The 20,675-nt window shown below is 40.9% G+C and overlaps 4 protein-coding genes across 5 annotated transcripts; 2 read left to right on the top strand and 2 right to left on the bottom strand.

The window, feature by feature from the left end:
- The first annotated feature begins 38 nt into the window (after positions 1 to 38).
- mettl26 (methyltransferase like 26) lies at positions 39 to 2,164 on the top strand. Its single transcript, XM_086033206.1, has 6 exons — positions 39 to 414; positions 543 to 705; positions 1,398 to 1,457; positions 1,559 to 1,626; positions 1,757 to 1,835; positions 1,912 to 2,164. Exons 1-6 carry the CDS (start codon positions 221 to 223, stop codon positions 1,966 to 1,968), a joined length of 621 nt encoding a protein of 206 aa, XP_085889332.1. The 5' UTR covers positions 39 to 220; the 3' UTR covers positions 1,969 to 2,164.
- Positions 2,165 to 2,924: 760 nt separating this feature from the next.
- wfikkn1 (WAP, follistatin/kazal, immunoglobulin, kunitz and netrin domain containing 1) lies at positions 2,925 to 6,167 on the bottom strand. Of its 2 annotated transcripts, XM_086033763.1 has the most exons (3): positions 5,851 to 6,167; positions 5,539 to 5,773; positions 2,925 to 4,862 (listed from the first exon to the last, which is right to left on the bottom strand). In XM_086033763.1, exons 1-3 carry the CDS (start codon positions 5,853 to 5,855, stop codon positions 3,345 to 3,347), a joined length of 1,758 nt encoding a protein of 585 aa, XP_085889889.1. In that variant the 5' UTR covers positions 5,856 to 6,167; the 3' UTR covers positions 2,925 to 3,344. The 2 variants fall into 2 exon arrangements, with proteins under 2 accessions (XP_085889889.1, XP_085889888.1); XM_086033762.1 differs by having other exon boundaries at positions 5,539 to 6,167.
- An 865-nt stretch (positions 6,168 to 7,032) lies between these two features.
- Positions 7,033 to 15,400, bottom strand: LOC147145709 (ras-related protein Rab-40C-like). The gene is made up of 6 exons (XM_086033814.1): positions 13,555 to 15,400; positions 13,412 to 13,472; positions 13,221 to 13,281; positions 12,276 to 12,353; positions 9,785 to 10,007; positions 7,033 to 8,748 (listed from the first exon to the last, which is right to left on the bottom strand). Exons 1-6 carry the CDS (start codon positions 13,706 to 13,708, stop codon positions 8,441 to 8,443), a joined length of 885 nt encoding a protein of 294 aa, XP_085889940.1. The 5' UTR covers positions 13,709 to 15,400; the 3' UTR covers positions 7,033 to 8,440.
- On the top strand, positions 14,430 to 17,665 carry zp3c (zona pellucida glycoprotein 3c). Its single transcript, XM_086033813.1, has 8 exons — positions 14,430 to 15,066; positions 15,169 to 15,275; positions 16,026 to 16,129; positions 16,587 to 16,764; positions 16,837 to 16,954; positions 17,048 to 17,136; positions 17,228 to 17,298; positions 17,476 to 17,665. Exons 1-8 carry the CDS (start codon positions 14,518 to 14,520, stop codon positions 17,631 to 17,633), a joined length of 1,374 nt encoding a protein of 457 aa, XP_085889939.1. The 5' UTR covers positions 14,430 to 14,517; the 3' UTR covers positions 17,634 to 17,665.
- The last annotated feature ends 3,010 nt before the right edge of the window (positions 17,666 to 20,675 follow it).

Below are 20,675 nucleotides of genomic sequence, written 5' to 3'. Positions count from 1 at the left end.
TTTTTTTTTTTTAACTACCTCTTCCACTGCTCTCATTGGATGTGACGACTCACGTGGCGTGTGACAGGGCGGAAGTTGAGCCTTTTCTAGTGAAAAGCAAAACATTCGAGACTACGCTCCAGTTGGTCTATTAGGACTAACAAATCAACAACCGGTGGTCCTGGGGTGGCTTCGTAAGTTCTACTGCATTACCCGACAGCTATACCCAAGCTTTAGCAGGATGCTGAATGCCGCCGCTGCGGAGAGGAACAAGGAGCCCATCCTGATGGTGCTGCGGGGCTGCGTGAACACCGACAGGCGGCTGCAAGCGCTCGAGATCTCCTCCGGGACAGGACAGCATGTCATACATTTCGCTGGTGCTCTAGGCAACATTACTTGGCAGCCATCAGAGTACGATCAGCGGTCTTTAGCCAGGTATGACTCAGTTTACTACTGCAGTAAACTCAACGACCGACATCTGCAATATCCAATGAACTTTACACCACCGTGAGCGACGTGTTTGTGTTGTTGGATTACAATACACCGTGCTTCTCTCTTTTCAGTATAGAAGCCTACAGAGCTCACTATCAACTGAACAATGTGAAGCCTGCTATCCACCTGGATGCTTCTCGGAGTCATGATCACTGGGGAGGGATCCAACCAGAGAGCCTCGATCTGGTCCTCAACATCAACATGATCCACATCTCTCCCATGGCTTGTACAGAGGCACGAATCTCAGTGATGATGTGTCTAATTTTAGTCCATGGATTTTTTTTCCCCTGCATGACTGTACCAGTACATACGCCCACCAGCCACTTTACACATGCACAATCGAATGATACCTATCGTGCAAGAGCTTCAACAAAATTCTGCTTCGATAATAATAAGAACAACCAGAATCCTTGTTTTTCGCCAAGTACATTAAAACACACGATGAATTTGTCCCCAGTCAGAGTCACTCTGGTACTTTCACTAAAAGACATAACAAAGGATGTTACGTCCTACATATCATGCCAAAGCATCCAAGAATTCAGTGCATTGGTAATTACAAGTGCATTAATAAATATTGTTAAAGGGGACTATAGGACAATTCTCTTTTAATTATATACAAATAGTGGGTGTCTGAAGTGGCTGGCCAGTGACCACTCATCAAGTGTGGAAAAAAAAAAAATAGTGGTACCTTACCTTCACTTACAATTTTAATTTGTGCCCGAATCTGTTTTCCCCATTGAAATTAAAATGCTGTTAATCTGTTTCTAAAAACCACTACAATTTTTGTTACATTTTTCATAAAGTAAAACAGCACTGTTGTGTAAAATATCAACGTAAAAACAAAATCAAAGAATGTAAAGAAATAAACAGGCTTTCTAAAGTTGCAATTAAACTTGATTGACCTGAATTTTTTATCCTCCTTCTAGGGTTTATTCAAAGGGGCTGGAGTGGTGTTGAAGCCACAAGGTCTGCTGTTGACATATGGGGTGAGTTTAAAACAACTGAAATTAGGGCAGCTGCCCGTAAAAAAAAAATATATAAAAAAATTACTATGAATATGTAATACAATTTCTGCTGCGCTCTCCAGCCCTACGCAGTGAATGGCGGCATCACACCGCAAAGCAATGTTGATTTTGACTTAAGCTTACGACAACGGTAAGGTGACATTTCATCTTTATGTGCAGTGTTTTGTGGAATGATGTCATTGTGAGAGAGAATTATTTATCAATCATGTTAAATGCACTTCTGCCAAGTAAGTTCAAGAATGAAACATTTTAATTTACAGGAACCCAGAATGGGGCCTCAGGGATATTTCCCTCCTCAAATCACTTGCAGAAATACATGGTTTGTTCTTGGAGAAAATTGTAAGTTAGCAGCATTTTTAAGTGTAGAACTCTTTTTTTGTGTGTGTAATGTTAATGCATACGTTGTCTGTGTTAGGTGGACATGCCAGCCAACAACAAATGTCTCCTGTTCAGGAAGGAGAGTTTGGTGTGAAGTGTCCTTCTCTTGCTGAATGGATCACAGTAGGATGGAGAAAGCGCCTTAAATTAATTCAAAACTCAGACGTGTTGCCAAATTCCTCCAACAAATCAGACATTACAGTAAATAAACAGCCAGAATGATTGTATCATATATCTGCAGTACACTATATTCCTGATTGCACTCATGAATAAAAGTAACTCAGTGCTTATTTTGATATAGTGCGTGTTTGCTTCTGCCCTGCTATTCTTATTGTGTATGTACACAGTGCCCTCCATAAATATTGGCACCCTTGGGTAGGATGTGTTAAAAGTGAATTCAATCTTCATTGCAGAAGCATACTATCATATTGAAAACGGAGACATGGTTCACTTGACACAGAATCAAGCTCGTCCCATGGCCATCTCAGTTCCCAGACCTCAACCACATTGAAAACATGTGGAGGAGGGTGCAGAGGAGAGGAACCAGGTCACTGGATGATTTAGACAAACTGCAAAGAGGAATGGTTGAAGATCTCTCTTTCTCCCATCTTGTTAAAGGAGATCAGGCGCTGTTTTGTTGGCAAAAAGGGATTGCACAAAGTATTACCACCAGGGGCGCTAATTATTGTGGCACACATGATTTGATGTAAAACGATTAATTCTTAATGTGGGATCCCTGTTGAATAAATGCCCTTGAATTAAAGGTTGGATTTTCCTCGTTTTTAAATTTTGGTCCCATATTTGTCAGAAAAAAATGAATTTATTAGAAGCTAAATAAATAATCTTAACAAGGGAATGCCAATAACTAGGAGGGTGCTGTGTGTATGTGCATATATATATATAGAGAGAGAGAGAGATACACATGTACTGACACACAAACATTAGGCACTGTACAGTATAGTGTAGATAAAGCAGTATAGGCTGTAAGTGTACTCCACATATATGTCGTATAGCAGAAACGCTGATAAAAATAACTTGTAGAGAGGTTTATAGGGGATAATGTGCACCTTAGACATCATACACAAAAACAAACAGAGTAAAAGCATCTTAAAAAAAACAATTTAAGTGACATGCTAAGCAATACAAGTTAGACAATTACTGTAAAGATATTTTTCTGACAGCTACAAAAGAAATAATCATTGTGAACAATATCATACGAACTGCATGTGAAGGCAACAAAGTATAATCTACTCTGCACTTTGATCATTAAAATCAAAAGAAAAACACCATAATGAAACCACACAACACACCTGGAATATACATTAGTTTAAGTAGCGCTTGATGCCGGTAGTGCTCCTGTGAAAATAGGTACGTATACGTTTTGTTGGGCTAGTGTCCACTTTGGTGATAAATGTTTCACAGTGCCATTTGCTCCTTCAGCCATCTGTGCAATAGCAAGTCTTGGGAGTTTTACAATGTCTGGCAGGTCTTTTTAACCAGAACCTCACGGAGCTTCTTAAGTCTGCGATCGGTTATTGCTCTGACGTAACTGTCTGACTGGATGATGGCCACGCCGTCCTGCACCACCCCCATCACCAGCAGAGGATTTTCATCCACGGTGATGTTTGGGCAGGGGCAACTCCAGTCTATCTTGTCAATAGTCACCTCAATGTGTTTGGTGTTGAAGAAAGTCAAGCCCATCTTTTCATCTTTGAGAACCTCTTCCAAGCTAAAGCGGGCCAATCCTGAGTCCAGATCCTCAACGAGCTCCGTCAGCCGCCCCACGATAGCAAAGTCACTGCGACATAAACTGGGCACCATTTTCCCCTTCACCCGACACGTTTTGCAAGGTTTCCTTTTGGGCGCTGGGCAGTTTGCTTCACACTCCTTTAGCGTGCCGAAGCTGTTAGCGTTTCCATGGCAACCACCGTAGGCGAACGCTTGGCACAGTTTCATGACAGAATTCCAAGCCCAGCGCACTTCCCAAGCTTTACAGGGGCCCTGGACCGAAGGTAGGGAGCAGATCCCCATCCCCTCTCTCTGACAGGAGGCCTTACATTCCTCATAGGTCTCAAATCGGTTGCGGCTATCCTCGCACCCGCCATTGCTAAAGGCCACGCAGGAGCCCACCTTGGTGTCATAGTACCAATCCACATGGCGCTCACCGCTGCACACTTTCGTCTCCACTTCGGCTAGGCAGTCTGCTGGTGAGAAGGGTCTCCCCATGGGCATCTCGGGATCCTCGGAGAAGTCGTCGTCGGCCCGCCGTATGACTGATAGTGGGTAGTCTGCACGGAGAACCCCTGCGGAATTGCGTGCAATGCAAGTATAGATGCCCGTGTCCCACACCTGGGCGTTGTAGATGACGAGCTGCCCAATGTTGGTGATCACCACATTGCCGTACATTTGATCCGGCCTCATGACCAGCTTCTCACGGAGCTCGCTTTGTTTTTCCCAGGTTACATCCGGTCTGGGGATGCCTATGACATCACAGTGGAAGCTGACCGTGCCTCCAACATAGATGGACTGGTGGTGAGGGTTGGAGTACAGCGTGGGTGGCATCGGGTCCTCCTCAGAGGACGTTGGGGTGGGATAAGCAGTCGTGTCCTGAGGCAGCGGACTCGTGTGGGCTCCTGCGAGGTAGAATCGGCAGGTGACCACGGTCAGGGTCGCCCCCCGGATGCAGGCCTCGGCATCCATGTAGCAGCGGTTGAAATACGTGAGGCCATCCGACGCGCAGGTAAAGTTGGGCTCTTTCTCGCATCGGTCCTGACACTTGCAGATGGGCTGGCCGTCCCAGATGTCACAGGTGGCTCCCTGCTGGCTGCAGATAAATCCATCGCAAGTTGCCGTGGAGCCCGGGGCAGCGGCCCCTTTCCCTCCTCTAAGGCCGTCAGGCTGAGCGGTGGAGAAGTCAGAGAACCGTGCTGCCACGCAACTGTTGAGGCCGCACACGTTGGTGCAGCACTTCTCAAAGTCCGCACAGTCCTGCTCACACAACACAAAGCATAAAGCACTAATTGACGGAGGTGGCAAAAGTACTCACATCGATTGTTTTTCCATTTAACTCATTTTTAGTGTAAAAGGGACAACAATCTCTAAAATGTAATTAGGTACAAGGGTAAAAATACAGTCTTACTTTAGTACCAGTTTGGACAACTAGGCACAATGAAGAGGAACAATGTTTTTTAGATTAAACAGAGACATTTTGAATGCCAGAAGCTTTTAGGCTGGCACAAGACAAAACACATTTGCCCACATCACTCTGGACCGACAACATCAACAATTATCTTAATAAGGCCACAGATGTGGAATCTCTTGTTTCTCTGAATCTATTGTATTATTGTTGTTAATGCATTTTGGTCTATCTTATAAATCAACAAGATCCCAATCAGTCAAACAACCTTCAATCTACCCCCTCTGTTTGTCTTTTTTCGTGCTGTCATCCGTGGAGCTTTACAATATATTTTTTTAAAAAGGAACGAGACAATAAATTTTTAAAAAGGTCATTCATATACCTCTTTTGAAATATAGGGAATAAAAGTACAAAGTAATCAGATAATAAAATGATGAACTACATTATACCTGAAGTACAGTATAATTGATGCTAATTGAGCATACATTTTAATACATGAAATTAAGTATAAAGTAGAAATGACCTCACCTCATCAACGTTGCATTCTCTCTCGCAGGTGCTTTGTGCGTCAACCCAGAGATTTGTGTTGAGTTTGTTGGGACAAAGCCCCTCGTGTTCCACTTTGGGTGCTGACACACTTGCACCCAGGGAAAGTCCGAGTAATTGGCAAAGCAAAAGTGTTCGTAAATACTCGCCAATCCATCCCAGTTCTTGTCTATTGGAGTTGAGAGCATGACGCCAAATTGTATTCTTCTTGGCGCATCTGTAATCCAAAGGTGATCGGGGTTTTTTATACATTGTTGCTCTTTTGCAATCGTCGTCCTTTGATTAATTCCATACCTCATTTAGTTCAAGATAATGAAGTAGGTTCTTGTAGCCTTTCAGGTGAGGTCTAGTTTGAACGCAAACAATGTGCAAGTCGCCTGGCAGCACGTAATGACAAGTAGTACTATCCAACCACGTTCCGTGCGACACGAAACTTCTGAATGGACAAATCAACTCCAGAAATGCGTTGTTTATGAATTTAAAATAAAATTTCACTCGCGATTTCACACATCCGCGAAATAAGCGAACGAAATTGCACAATGAGAAAGAAAGAGCAACATCAGCCTTTCAGAGCGTGAGGAGAATGGGGGAAAGGGCAGCCCCCTCTGCCCATCCCCTCAGCCGTCCAGTGTCTCAAACTTTTATGAAGCAGTGCCCATGCGCTCAGCAACTGCACAAACATTGTAAAAACATCAAAGAAAACGCTCTGCAACAAGCTGTGCCAACAACCGAGCGCACGGACATAAACATCCCCGTGAGAAGTAGTACGTTAAAAGTGTCCAGACACAATTTATTGCAGTGTCGTCTGTAAACAGCCAATTAAATTTTTTTTTTAATCCCCAATGTTCACGTTTGAGTTTATGAGACGTTTTCTGGAGCAGGCCTATTGTACACTCCGGGCACATACTGGCGTACGTGCGTCAATCTTTGCATCACACGCAAGATGTGATTTGTTAAAATTCCAGTTGAACACAACGTTGTTGAAAATGTCATTTCTTAGAAATAGGCATTTTCCCAATGTGTCCAGAGGGACACCTTTAATTTTATTCCTCATCGTATGACAGATCGACAAATTGCGTAATACTTTTTCATAACCATGTTTTGACCTCGTCCATTTCACACCGTGTTTAGAGATGCCACTGTCAGGTGGCAAGACGCAAAGCGACACATTTGCATTGTCCCGATGCCGCTGCGAGGCGCTGAGAAGTTGCCCCCCTAATCTTTTCATTGGCAATGACCCCGTAACCTTTCGCTGACTTTTGACCGCTGCATTCATGTCCCGGTTAGCCAAAAGTAGCCAACACAACGCTAATCAATTCAGCAGAGCCACCCGCCCCCCTCGGTTTGAAGGCTCCTCGCCACCTCTGGCCCCACAACACACAAAGAGAACCAAACATATTCCCACAATGACCTTGATGAATGTTTGAATGAAGCTGGTCCTAAAAACATGACGAATAACACAAGGGCAAACAAAGATTGCTTTTTACCCTTTATTTGTGAAGGGTGTCTGTTTTCAATGCAGCCAGATGAGAAAATGTGAAACATAAGTTCACCTCCAAATCTTTACAACACAGCTACATCAAGACATCAACAGATTGTGCTTCAGTTGTTTAATAAAGTCTAAAGCACTGGTCTTCGTACAGCACAGACATACGTAAGCAGCAGTGGGTGGAAATTGTGCACCATACCTATAATCTCTCCACATAATTTAATTGTAATGCAAAAGTAACATTATGACTGAATTCAAATGGTATACTACTTGTGCAGATTACAAACTCGCTTGTAGAAACGTTCGGCTAAAACGTAATTTGTGCTCTTACTGAGGTTTCGCTGTAAACTTGACATCTTACACCGCTTGTCAATTATTGGTAAGGTTACAAAGTGAAGTGTGCTGAATGTCAACAGAACCCATGCACTGCTGTCATGTGCCTACTTTCAAAGAGGCTGAAAGAAGTTCAAATACACAAATACTTGAGGCACGGCGACATCACATTCCACCTGGTCCTATATGGCCACAGCAAGGTAGCAGATGACTATATTTTTTACATTCATAAATACATAGCATACCGTTTACAAAATATTAAAAATGCAAAAAAGATAATTTACAAATTCATGTTAAGAACAAAGATAGCGAAACCATCATGGTAAAAACCTGTACATCAGCACCAAGCAATTTCCAAAGTTTTTAATGTAAAATATAATTTCACTTAGGCTAAATGGCCATAGCAAAACGTCCACGGATAAAACTGAAGCAGCAGATTAGGACAAAGACAATGGCAAAACCAAACCAAAACAGAACAATGCTGTTTTTAGATGGCAACTTTGCTTAACTCTGTGCAAATAGTTTGTTGACCCCATCTTCTTCTGATATAAAATTTAAATGAGACATACTTAGAATGGAATGAAACGTTAATCTCGGATTTGAAAGAGTTGATTTTGCACAGAAAATGAACCCTCAATGAGGGTATAAGACACTGGAAATAGACAAGTCTCCCACATGTGTCAAGACCCAACAAGTACATACAACTTACAATATTTAAAAGCTCAAGTCCATCTTTAAATATTAAGATAACAAATACCATTTCCAAATAAATTGATCTGGAGATTGCCCCCTCTTTTGTAGTGTTAGATGGTGAGTGATAATCCGCAACTCTTGTTCAACTCGATCAGTGAGCTTCTTTAGTAAAAGTGTGGACAAAACAACCTCCAAAGATGGCACCAGCAAGTGCATGAAAAAAAAATAGAAAACCATCGGAACAGGTCGAAGCAAGTTCAAGGTAGCGCCAAGTTATAAGGTAGGATTGGTTGTTTCCATCGCCTGTGGCCTTGGAAGGCCTCCTGGAGCAACAACATCAAAATTGACTGGCTTCAGTGCCCGCTTTCATTATGATATTTTACAGTTCCCCTTGGACGACGACGACGACGAGGAGGTTTTCGGTGGGCTCTGTGGGGGCCTGAAGGACTTGGAGCGTTTGATGCTGTTGGCCTTGCTTCCACAATTTGTGACGCCTGAGGCGGCACTGTTGGCTACCGAGTAGGAGCGCCCGTGCATCATGACTGCATTCATGCCGTTGGCCATGGAGAATGACTTCAGGTGGGATTTGATGGACACGGGGAGAGGCAGCTTGTCGATGAGGTGCACGGGCGTGCAGGAGACGATGGAACGGCAGCACAAATCTTGGAGGCTGAAAACTGCAGATCAGGGAAAGGGAATGTTGATGATACAAGTGCACCCGATGTGATCTAGTTCAAAATACTTTAGATTCCTGTGAATAACACAATATTGTACAGAAGCTTACCAGTACCTAGGGATTGGGGCGGAGGCATGCTTTCATTCCAACATAATATTTAACGTCTAATGTTGCACATGTACAACCCCAATTACATTGAAATTGGGATGTTGTGTAAAATGTGAACATTCAATATTTTGTCTTTGTAGTGTATTAAATTAAGTATATGTTTAACATGATTTGCAAATCATTGTATTGTTTTTATTTACATTTTACACAACATCCCACCTTCAGTGGAATTGGGGTTGGATATAACATAAAATGTGTACTAAAAAATGAGAGGTTTATTTCTTGCATTGTTACGTTTCCTGTTTCTGGTGTGGTCACAGCAGACCAGCTAAATAAGAGCTTAGGTCCTGGATATAAATACAAATATCAGTAGTGTGTTTAAAAAAATTAAGAAAAATTTTTAAAAAATTCTAAATAATGTTTAAAAATGTTCTAAATTTATTTATTAATGTATTTTTTAATGTAATTAAGCATTCTTAATTAGTAGCATTATAGTATTTTGTTCAACTAATACAAATAAAACTAATCTGAAGCTGTTTCACTGTCAGCTATTATTTCACTGCTTTTTACTGATGTTTTAAGTTTTTTCCATGGTTTTGTTTCCTTATTTTGTCTTCTTTTAAAGTTATATAAAATAATGAACATGTTTTGTTAGTAACTACTTGTTGGAAACAAAATTCTTGTGACAAAATATTTTGCAAATATATCTTGAGTTACTGTCAGGCTTTTCATCATACGAAACTATGCCGATTGAGATGACTATACATCAAGCAAATTTGGGTATGCTGTCCCACCCCAAAAAAGGGTGCGACCAAATCTTGTGCAAACTGAAGTCGAACCGCCCACCTCAGAACCATGAGGCATACGTGCAACTAATCACTTACATCATTAAGTAATATCATAAGCAATTTCAAAAGCAACAGGCTCACCTCTGTTGGGCCTCCAGAACTTCTCCATCCCATGCCTCATGAGCACGATGCGTGAGAGTTCTGTGAAAGACTCGATGACATTGAAGTTGCACAGAGGGCTGACCTCAAAGAATGTCATGCTGTTTTTCTCAGCATAAGCCCTTGCTTGCTCTGTTGGAACCTGCCGCTTGAAAGCCAAGTGAAGTCGGTTACCAACCAAGATCCTGGGCACACCTGGTGCATGCTGAAAGATGCAAATATATATTTTTTTTTACCATGTAAAAGTGGTGGCATACATTACTTTCGAGAAACTCGGGATATTCACCTTTCAGGTAACATTTCAAGATTAACCTGAAATGCACATTAAGTAGGGATGTGCAATTCCCACCAAAGACGATTCGATACGATACTCAATACGATTGAAGGATGTAATGATCTTAAAATGTAATGATTCAATTCCATTCAGTGAGATTCCAATTCAATTTGATATGGTACAGCTGTATCTTGTGCAATGTTTATAATATGCAACATGTACAGTAAAAGCTCCCCAAAGACCAAATTATCCAAGGTATTAAATTTGAGGACACAACAAATCACCAGCAACATCAAATCGGTACACCTCTTCTAAGAAGATTCCTCTAAGCTGCGCACATGAGCATCTGCACGCTGCTCTCACCATCCCAGTGCACAGCAAATTTATGCAGTGCATAAAAAAAAAATCCAAACTGAGCTGTTTTCAGGGCTGCGGCTCTCGACTAATCAGGTATTCGGATATCAAACAGAAAATTCTAATTGAATAATTGGGCATTTGGAACATTTTGTTTGTTTGGCTAAAGATACAGAAGACAAAAAAACCCCCACATTTTTACTTAATAATGAACGGCCAACTGGTTTGCATTTTTAGATAATCAACATTTTATACTATGCACTATATACCTACTGGGGGTGTTAGAAAGGTTCCGGAGGTTGTTTTGATATTATGTTCTTTGTACAGTATTTGTGGTGTTAGTAGAGTTACGTCATTGTGCCTAACTCTCGCGACAAGTGCAATACGCACCGAGAGACGCATACTTCCTTGATGCGCTCCAGTTATTAGTCTGTGTCACGCATTGTTTGAGGACGTGTTGTTGTCGCAGTGTTGGTGCATTTTACATTGAAAAGGAATAAACTGCCAAAACCACATCTTCCCTCCTTGTGTTATGGCCTACATACGGGGGCGAAAAGAGCACATTATGTCCGAGCCACGTCGCCTATTACAGTCAATAAGAAGCTATCGAACAGGGGGCGTGCCTTTAGCGTCCTCTGTCACTCCCACTCTTCTCCCTTTAACGTCCGCATGGTGTCCTCACTCACATTCACCTGTTCTCCATATAACCAGCGTTTTAGCAGAAAATGCTCCCAGTCAGTCAAACGCAACGCTCAACAAAGTCACATAACATTCTCACAGATATTGGAACTCGGTGCACACATAAGGCGCGCCGCATTCTCCATTTTGGAGAAAATTTTAGACTTTTAAGTGCGCCTTATAGTCATGAAAATACGGTATTTCCTAATTTCTCTCAAATGAATTGATAAAATAGAAAATGACAACTTTTTTCATTTTCCTGATAAAAAAATATATAAAATGAACTTGTTCGTGAAAACATGGCCATCCCGGCCCCACTGTCCCTTTAACGTTAAACTGTGCATAACAGGCTGCACACTATTTTCCTCTCTTGAAACTGAGAATTCAGATAGATCTACCCACATAAATGTTTGTCTATGAGACGAAGCGACATCAGAAGCACAGTAACCTGGTGCCAGTGCACACGTGGACACTCTTATGTCCGAACAGTGAACATGGTGTTCATTATGGATAATCCCTGACGAGCACAAGTGCAATAACGGCTCAAGTTCTGATCAGGTCCCACTGTCATTGACCACGAAAATATTGAAGTCCCCCAACAGAATGAGGTAGTCCCCAGTGGGTGCACTCTCCAGCACCCCCTCCAAAGAGGAAGGGTGGTTATTCAGAACTGCTGTTTGCTGCATAAGCACAAACAAAAGTGAGGACCCGTACACCTCAGCCGAAGGCGGAGTGTAGCTACCCTCCCCAATGTACACGTACAGATCTGGGCGGGAATAAGTATACCCAGTATCCATACCTGCTCTACACCTCGCTCATGTAAGCAACTCCAGAGTGAATGAGTGTCCAAACCCCTCCTGATAAGATTGGTGAAGTGACAGCTCTGAGAGGGGGACTGTTTCAATAATTTTAATTGAACAAGAAAATGTTTTGGTTGATTAATTGATCATGATCATTTGTGAATTTTGCCATTCCGCTGCTTGTAGAAGACCAGCATTTTTTTGTAAAAAGTACTGAATCATTGAGTTGTTGGATGTGCATTCAAGTTCACCTGTAAATGTTATAGTGCATTTTTGGTTCATCCTGAAATTTCACCCAAAAGTACATTATCTCTAACTTTTTTGTAGTGACTTTGGAGTTGTGTATTTTATAAACTGAAATGCTGACCTCATCAATTTCTCGGATCCAACGGTCAATGCCATCAAACGACCAGACATTGGTGATGTCGTAAACAAGGAGGATGCCCTGTGGGATGAAAAACTTTGTGAGCACAGGCACAAAGAAGTAAACTAGAACTAAATTGCTGGTACTCCTCTGTTAATGAAAGACAAACCCACAATTATCACAAAAATAACTTGAAACCAAAAAAATAACTAAAATGTACTGAAAAGGAACCAGTGAAAATGAGTCACTATGTTATTTTGTGGTCCAACAGAATTTTTAAAAAAAAGTTGTAAAAATGGCCTGGACAAAAATAATGGTGCCTTTACCTTAACATTTTATTGCACAACATTTTGAAAGAATCACTTCATTGAAATAACAGTAACTCTAAATGAGGTATTCTGGCATGCCATTCATTACTGAAGTACTCCAATCCCCTCAGGTTTAAAAGGTGCTTTCTCCAGACTGTATGGTTCAGCATCTTTCACAGATCCAAAAGTATTTAAATCAGGACTCCTTAGTATAGTCTGATCATTAGTTCCTAGCACACTTCAGCCTAGTTGTTGGCAATAATACACATCTAAGCTTAGGGTTGTAGGATGAACCAATACAAAATCACTCCTGGGCTACAGTAAGGTACAAACTTAAACTGTACACAACATGTTGCGTTACCTAATGTACTCAAGGATAGAAATACAAATGCAAATATATCAAAAAGGCTACAAATCTTAAGACCTTACGGGTTTGTCTCAAGATAATTCTGTTGGACCACAAAAAAATAAAAAATAAAAAAAACAATGCCTGGTTTTCATTGCCTAATTTTCGTTAAATCTTAATTTATTACTTTTGTCTTGTTATTTTACTGATCGTTGTTTTTTTTGTTTTTTTTTTCATAAACCGCAAGCGTGTGTAATATTTGATGACAGCATATGACAAATTTGGAGTCCTCACCTGTGCTCCTCTTGAGTAAGACCTGAAAATGGTGCAAAATCTGCCCTGACCAGATGTATCCCTAAAAGAGAATCACACAACATAAGCATTCTATTGTTTTTTTCTTATTTTTTTTTTTGTATGGCGGGGGTACACATGAAAATGGATGGATGGGTAAACTATAGCCATCACTACTACTTGTACTTACTTACCATAACTCTAATTTCACTCTTCTTCCATCCAGCAGTATAGTGGTTGTCTTGTAATCTATTCCTAAAATGTACAAGAATTCTGATCACTTGATGTTAAGCCAGTTTTATATGTTATAAAACAAAATCTCACAACAGCAACTCACCACTGCTGTAAGCATAGGGAGACTCCACCGAGCCGTCCTGTAAACTGTCCAAAATTTCTCCCTTCCCGACGTCACTGTCTCCCACCAAGAGGAATTTAAGGAGATAGTCGTAACTCTTGACAGGACTACTCTGGCTGCCCATCATACCACGCATTGAAGCTGACGGTTCGCGGGGAGCTGCTGAAGCTCGCCACGCTTACAATATTCGTGGCAAGGGACAAACCAGGTGGCCCCAACAAATACTAACAAGTCACGTTTACGGATTTATTGTCAATATAGCAGCTAGCTAAATATACTGCGCCAATAAAACGCGCAAATATGTTACAATCGGATCGATTTCAGAGGGAATTTATACACAACTTGTGAATTAGTACGAGAAAGGCCTACCCACATACCATCGAAGCAACGTCAAGGTTTACATAAACAATCAAAACAACATTAGCCTCAGCCACATTAGCTGGCTTGTTAGCAAAAACATTATTTAAAACGATACAAGAAAAAAACCGCCAGCTCCAACCTTTACCAGACTCGGATCAAAGAAAGTCTCAAGGCTAAAGTTGACTCCCAAAAAAGGCAATACGCTGACCAAAGTGCTATGTTTTGTCTTTTTGACAGTTAAGGTAGTACTGTATTGAGAAGCAATGCGTTTAGCGAGCACGGCTTCCGTAAAGACGGTGTTGAATTTTCCGGGTATGACGTCATTGGAACGCAAGCTCATCAATTTAAAAATACCTGCTGCAAACCAATGTCACATCCAATTTAGAGAAAAAAAACAGTTTTGGATGAAAAATTATTCGAGATGATTCATCATAATAAATTTCTAATTTGTTTGCCAATGCACATGGCCTTGAAAAATAGAACGACTCTTATTGGTTGAACTATTTGCTAATTAACTCCAGGTGACAATTGCGGCAAACTGATCAGGAGGGGTGAGCTCTGCAGAGGAAATAAGGTGCTCAGAAAATGGGGTTGATGCGGATGTGGATATTATTACTTCTCTTTTACTTGGCCCGTTCTAATCCTCTGGCTAGTGTACCAGAATATGGAGATGCAGAATTAGAATGGGAGAGTTTGCAGGCAGAGCTGGAGAACGAGATGGATGACGTGCCTCCAGGTCTTGTACCCAGATCCCCTATGTTTAGTGACAGATTCCAAAGGAGCAGATCATCAGCACCTCAAATGGCTCCTTGGTATCGAATTGTCACTTTCTCACAGGATCCGAAAGAGCTATTGGTGCCAGAAAAAGGTGTTAGACCTGTCCCCGACTCAGTCAAGGAAATGTTGCTTGCACCCCCTCCCACTGTGTCCTCACCTGGCGGAGAAGCCAAATCTAAGCTTGTTGAGGTCTTGTGCCACGTTGACCGGATGTACGTGAAAGTAAGCAAGGAGCTTTTCTCAGCAAGAGACGCATTCAAAGACTTGAAACTTGGCAAGTGTCCTGTAAACGAAGGCACTTCGGAACATTATTACCTTCTTTACCTTCTGAAGACTGACTGTGGATTCAAGAGAGAGGTTGGGTCATGTCGTTTTTCTTTTTTTTTTTTCTTTTTTTTAATCATTTGCAGGGTTTTGCCTTTTTGTAAACTTCAACCTGTAAAAATGTCTGTGTCCTAGAGTACTGAAGACTATTTGTTCATCAGTAATGTACTCCACTACAAGCCAACCACTCCAGTTATACGAGAGATGCCATTTGATGTTGTCTTGCTGTGCAAATACCCAAGGTAAAAACTCTTTAGAATTTGCTCTACTACATGCAAATTGGGATAATTGCATTGTTTTTCAGCAATCTTAAGACTTCAAAAAGTAGAGCTATGAATACAGTATTACCAAACATTAAAAAGAAAAAAAAACTTCAAATATTGTTCATGATTTGGACCTGGAAATTTGCCTTTTAAAATAGCGCAGCATTCAAAAGGGGAAGGTTAAATAAATAAGTTACTTTGCAAACCCACTCATTGATTATCTGGCATATGGATGCCATCTAAGTAGACCCAGCGCTTTCTGTTACTTTATATTTATTTTCCACAGGTGTCAAACTCAAGGCCTGGGGGCCAGAACTGGCCAGCCACATCATTTTATGTGGCCCACAACAGCAAATCATGTCAACTTCCACGCCCATTGCTAAAATCTGTCCCAAAGTTGCATATTGTCTTGTCTAATAAATAACATAGAGTTTTTCCAATATTTTTTCATCCACTTTTTACAGTAATTCGAACAATAATTGAAAAAAACTGCTATCCTTGACTTCCGATTTCAAAACTAGTCATCTATCAATTTGTTGTGTACAATGCAATAATATGATGAGATGATTTAAGCATTTGCTTTCTCCGTCTTAACGGCCCCTCTGAGGGAAGCCGTAACTACAAAGTGGCCCGTGACAAAAATGAGTTTGACACCCTGGCACCATTACAAGACGCTAATCTACTATTTTAAAGTTTGCATGAACCAACAATGTTTTTGTTCTATTGCAGGCATTTTCACTCCTTCAATCCTGGCATCTCTATCGAATTGAGGCGGGGCACGGTTTACAAACCCCTCCGATCAAAACACGCTTACGTCATCACCCCACAAGATGGTATGAATTTGGGAAAAGTACAACATTATCTTGTGTGATAAATGACTAAATTGCTTTAAAGTGGAAGTCAACCCCAAATTTTTCTAGGCAATATGTTCCATGTGCCTCCACTAGTCTAAACATGGTATTCTGATTAATATTGCGTTTGGAACTAAATAAATTAAACTAAACTAAATATTGTAAAGAATAGATTTGGGTTGACTTACCCTTTAAGACAACATTTTATACACATTGCTAGAAATGAGTTATTCCTGTTCAAATAATAGTGCATTATACTCATGTACACATTCCACATACAGCACTGCACAAAGGATGCAGGCAATTTGTCACTTTACATTGTGTAACAGTAATTATTACAGTTAACACCAAAACTGTATTCCTTCACCAAAATAAATTAAATAAGTAATATTTGTAATTTTCATAATTTTTTGCCAATTCTCCTTTCTTGTATTTTTAGCATTCGGGAATGAAGTCGTTGGTGATAAAACGTTTTTCCTTGGACAGCCAATGTACTTTGTAGTGAGACGAGTGGACAATACTTCAACAGACCAGAGGCTTTACATCAACAAGTGTTTCATGACTGCTTTCCAAGATCCTTACTCTGAACCTAAATACACAGTCATTGACAACCAAGGGTAACAAGTTCAGCTCAGTCCAAAATAAGTATTTCATAATTCAATATTAATGGGAGTTCTTCATTTTTGCAGTTGTATGATTGATAGTATGGTGACAAGCCAGTCTGCGTTTCTCAAGGGCCCCTTAAACATCCAAAAATTCTCAGTGAGTGCCTTCATTTTCAAAGACACGGATGCTTCTTCATCACCGGTATGCTCAGTGTAATGCACACACACACGACAACTAGATCATGTGGAATATGCAGTATTTGTTGCACTAAACTTTCCCAAAAAATCTTTTCAGCAACTCTATCTGCACTGTGAATTCTCTATGGGCGATCCAACACCAACCTCGAGTTCAAAGGCTTGCAATTACCATCAAGCGACCAAAAAGTGAGTCAGTTGTGCCAAATTAGATCATTATCTCAGTTACAACGCCACTTTTGGTCAGTTTGCGAGAAATGAAGTCATGTCTGTGGTTCAGGTGGAAAGAGTTGCTTGGCAATGACAGCGTGTGTGCCTGCTGTGAGTCCTCCTGCTCGCCACTATCAAAAGGTGCAGTTTGTGGACGCCATTTTATCTATTTTTTTAACTGTCATGGAACAGTAGTTTAGCACGAGCAAAGGAATAAACCAAATCATATTCAAGCAAAGTTTTAAATGTGAAAAGTATACCTTTAATCATTGTATTGTTACAGAAGCCTAAACATAATCATCTGAATTATTACAACAGCTTCTGGGAACATGGTTTCAAGTCCGTCTTGGAAGGTCAGCTTCAGAGGTAAGGATGGAAACCCGGACTTTGAGCTGCAGCCGAAATCTGCTATGTGGGGTACCACCAGCTTTGAGGACTTGACTGACCATAGTGACTTCCTTAGCTACTGGGAGTAATTATGCCTTGGAAATAAAATAACTCCACCTCATCTGTGTTGTGCTGTGTTCAATTTCAACCTACATGGAACTTTTACTATTGTCAATACAGTTTCCTACATCAGTATGTGCGTGTTTGCATTTGTTGGCCTCGCCTGCAAAAATGTATGCATATTTTTTGTAGATGCACTCATGCACCACAAGGGGATGGAAGAGATTCACGGGTTAGACGAGGCAACGTGGCAAGGAGAGTCACAACATTTTGTGCCAAGGTATTCCCTATGGAACATGGCATACAGGCCACAAACTCTGGCATCCACTGTGTTGGTCGTTTAGTAGTCAAAAGTGGATGCATTAGTGCAGTTGTGAAGTGCCAAGTTGTCTGCGTTACGTCCTGACAAAGCTGCCTGTCTACTCTGAAGAAAATAAGTGATAGTATCTCAAGTTTGAATGAGGCATGACTTTTCTTCCATAAATTTGTTGAGAATGGGCAATTCCAAAATAAATGAAAACCATTAAAGGAACCTTTAAAAAACAACAGTGTGTCTTTTTCTTAACCACTGGGGAAAAACATTACTTTGTCGAATCTGTGTATTATTTTCAAAGATATTTCTTTTCTTTTATTAAGCAAATACAGGTGAAGTTCATAATCTAGAGAAGAGAACAATACTTGCTGTCATGCGGTGTCCTCAGTTTTGAAAAGTGGAGTCAAATTTATTTGAAAGAGCCCTGTCCTTTCCTCTGTTCGAAATGAAGAGCCTTTTCATTTCTCCTTGACTTGATAAAGTGTTCCAACAAAGGTTAAGGAAAGGTGGCATAAAGGTTAGGAGAGTTGACTTTTCAAAGAGGCCCCAGGCATGTCATCATCTGCATCGGGAGACTGACAGGAACACCCATTTTGTATTTTATTTCCCACCGGTTTTATTCTACCAGTTTTTATTGCGTTATCTCGCAATGAAATAATTATTGCAAAATAACACTGTATAATTTTAGGAGGAGAACGAAAGACTTCCACTTTCCATGACAGTTTGGAGAGATTTTTTACGCTCTAGAGTTTAAATGACATACTGTAGTTCACGTGCAAAGGGATAAGGTATGTACTAAATGTTAACAGTAAGTTAACAAAACAAAATTGCTATTGCTTTTTCCTCATCAGTGAAATGGGCGCTCTGTGGCGTAATCCATGGTATTACATGTGTTGAACCACCAGGGGGCAGAGTATACCTGTGAGGGCAGACTCCTCTGTGAGTGTGGTCTTGCTTTTTAAAAGAACCCAACACAAGTCAGTCTGTATTTGACCCGGTTAGGGACGATTACATGGATGGACAAAAACCCATTTCCGTCCTTTCTTAATCATGCTTTAAAAAAAAATTCTCATCCTCCGTCCCCAAAATGAGTGTCCGTCCAGGACGAATGGATTTGTTTTGTTCCTGGGACGGAATGCCATCCATCCATCCATCCATTATCGATACCGCTTATCCTCACAAGGGTCGCAGGGCATGCTGGAGCCTATCCCAGCTGTCTCCGGGCAGTAGGCAGGGGACACCCTGAATTGGTTGCCAGCCAATCGCAGGGCACACAGAGACAAACATCCGCACTCACAATCACACCTATAGGGCAATTTAGAGAGTCCAATCAACTTACCATGCATGTTTTTGGAATGTGGGAGGAAACCCACACAGGCACGGGGAGAACATGCAAGTAATGTACTATATAAATCATTTTGATGAAGGAAACAAGACTTTGTTTGCACCGCAAGAGCCTCAGAACTTGCTTCCTATTTTAGATTGAACTTGAACTTGGTTAATGACTTATTTCCTGTGACTCTTTCCTGTTTAATATGTACAAAAAGCCCCACAGCACAGACCTCTTGTATTTACAATGTAGCAACAGCTTAGTGTGAAGTGAGCTACTGTACTATGGTCTTACATATCAATGATCAGATTTCAAAGTGTAATAATTAATCTGAAAGATTATGTACAAGGCTACATAGCAGTACACAAACCCAAAAAAGGACATGTGGGTCCATGGGCTGTGTCTGTGACCAGAAAGAGGTCCCTTGCCTTCTATTTGACCATTGACTTCAAGTTCTAAGATTGCTTTAGTAAGTCACTGCAATATTTTAAACACCTATTATTTGTATTTGCAGGAAGGCAATGATGATCTAGTCTGTGTATGTCCAGCCTTTGTCTCTTAGTCACCAACCACATTTTTCAAACAAAGCCACAGACATTTGAATGCTTCGTGACACTTTTTGCATGTCCCAGGTGCTCGGAATCCTTGACAATAACACATATACAAACATACTGCCATTAATAAATTAAGAACAAATATTTAAACTCTCAGACTGCTGTGTAATGCGAGAAATGTTGCTTTAGTTTAAAGTCATACGCGGTGAAAGAGAATCTTTTGCGATGTCACCGTGAGCGCAGGTGCTTTCGAAGGGCGGGGCAGGATGACCACCAACAATGTGGTCGACTCTGAACAGTCCTACAGAGGGTTTGAGAAGCACTGTTCCGTCAGTCTGATACACAATGTGTAAACAGACGAAAAAGGACTACGAATGACTTCGAATGGGTAATTTAAAAGTGTGGCCTATCCATCTCTTCCATCGTCTCCTTTAGAGCAGGTAAGTGCTCCTATTTGTTTTCATTTTTGTTGAATATTCATCCAATTCTGCTCCATTCTCTGCTGACTGCCTCAGAACGAGCCTGAAGAATTTAAGGTGAGGCTTTCCAGGCCAAACTCATGAAGTGTTGATGATATATTTAAGAGGGAATAAACTGAAGACTGCGTCGGCTATTAATCCCTTTTTACTGTTAAGTTTCATTTTAACAGTTACAATCCTTACTGTAACATATTTTGGACAACTCTCAACTAAATCTAATAATGGATTATTGACATTTGCAACTACAGTCGACTTGCATCACTAAAAACCTATTACCCAGTTGTATTGATGGCCATAGAACTTGTGTTTATAACCCATTAAAGGCTTCATAAGACAGTGGTTTCTACACTAGTATTATGTAAGTTGTGCTTGACACGTTGTATATAGTACTCATA

This window comes from Filicampus tigris, chromosome 6 (assembly GCF_054856515.1).
Source record: "Filicampus tigris isolate MCC_2025a chromosome 6, RoL_Ftig_1.0, whole genome shotgun sequence".
NCBI classification, from domain to species: domain Eukaryota; kingdom Metazoa; phylum Chordata; class Actinopteri; order Syngnathiformes; family Syngnathidae; genus Filicampus; species Filicampus tigris.
Note: the sequence above shows the minus strand (reverse complement) of the source record. Positions and strands in the feature narration are given on the sequence as shown.

Excerpts from the sequence above, each read along its gene's own strand:
- mettl26 (XM_086033206.1), top strand. The coding sequence starts at position 221 with ATGCTGAATGCCGCCGCTGCGGAGAGGAACAAGGAGCCCATCCTGATG. Across the intron at positions 706-1,397 it reads CTCCCATGGCTTGTACAGAG|GGTTTATTCAAAGGGGCTGG; the intron begins GCACGAATCTCA and ends TCCTCCTTCTAG. Across the intron at positions 1,458-1,558 it reads GTCTGCTGTTGACATATGGG|CCCTACGCAGTGAATGGCGG; the intron begins GTGAGTTTAAAA and ends TGCGCTCTCCAG.
- wfikkn1 (XM_086033762.1), bottom strand. The coding sequence starts at position 5,808 with ATGTATAAAAAACCCCGATCACCTTTGGATTACAGATGCGCCAAGAAG. Across the intron at positions 4,863-5,538 it reads GAGAATGCAACGTTGATGAG|GACTGTGCGGACTTTGAGAA; the intron begins GTGAGGTCATTT and ends TTGTGTGAGCAG.
- LOC147145709 (XM_086033814.1), bottom strand. The coding sequence starts at position 13,708 with ATGCGTGGTATGATGGGCAGCCAGAGTAGTCCTGTCAAGAGTTACGAC. Across the intron at positions 13,473-13,554 it reads TCCCTATGCTTACAGCAGTG|GAATAGATTACAAGACAACC; the intron begins GTGAGTTGCTGT and ends TGTACATTTTAG. Across the intron at positions 10,008-12,275 it reads GGATCCGAGAAATTGATGAG|CATGCACCAGGTGTGCCCAG; the intron begins GTCAGCATTTCA and ends TGCATCTTTCAG.
- zp3c (XM_086033813.1), top strand. The coding sequence starts at position 14,518 with ATGGGGTTGATGCGGATGTGGATATTATTACTTCTCTTTTACTTGGCC. Across the intron at positions 16,765-16,836 it reads ACAGTCATTGACAACCAAGG|TTGTATGATTGATAGTATGG; the intron begins GTAACAAGTTCA and ends TCATTTTTGCAG. Across the intron at positions 16,955-17,047 it reads CGGATGCTTCTTCATCACCG|CAACTCTATCTGCACTGTGA; the intron begins GTATGCTCAGTG and ends AAATCTTTTCAG.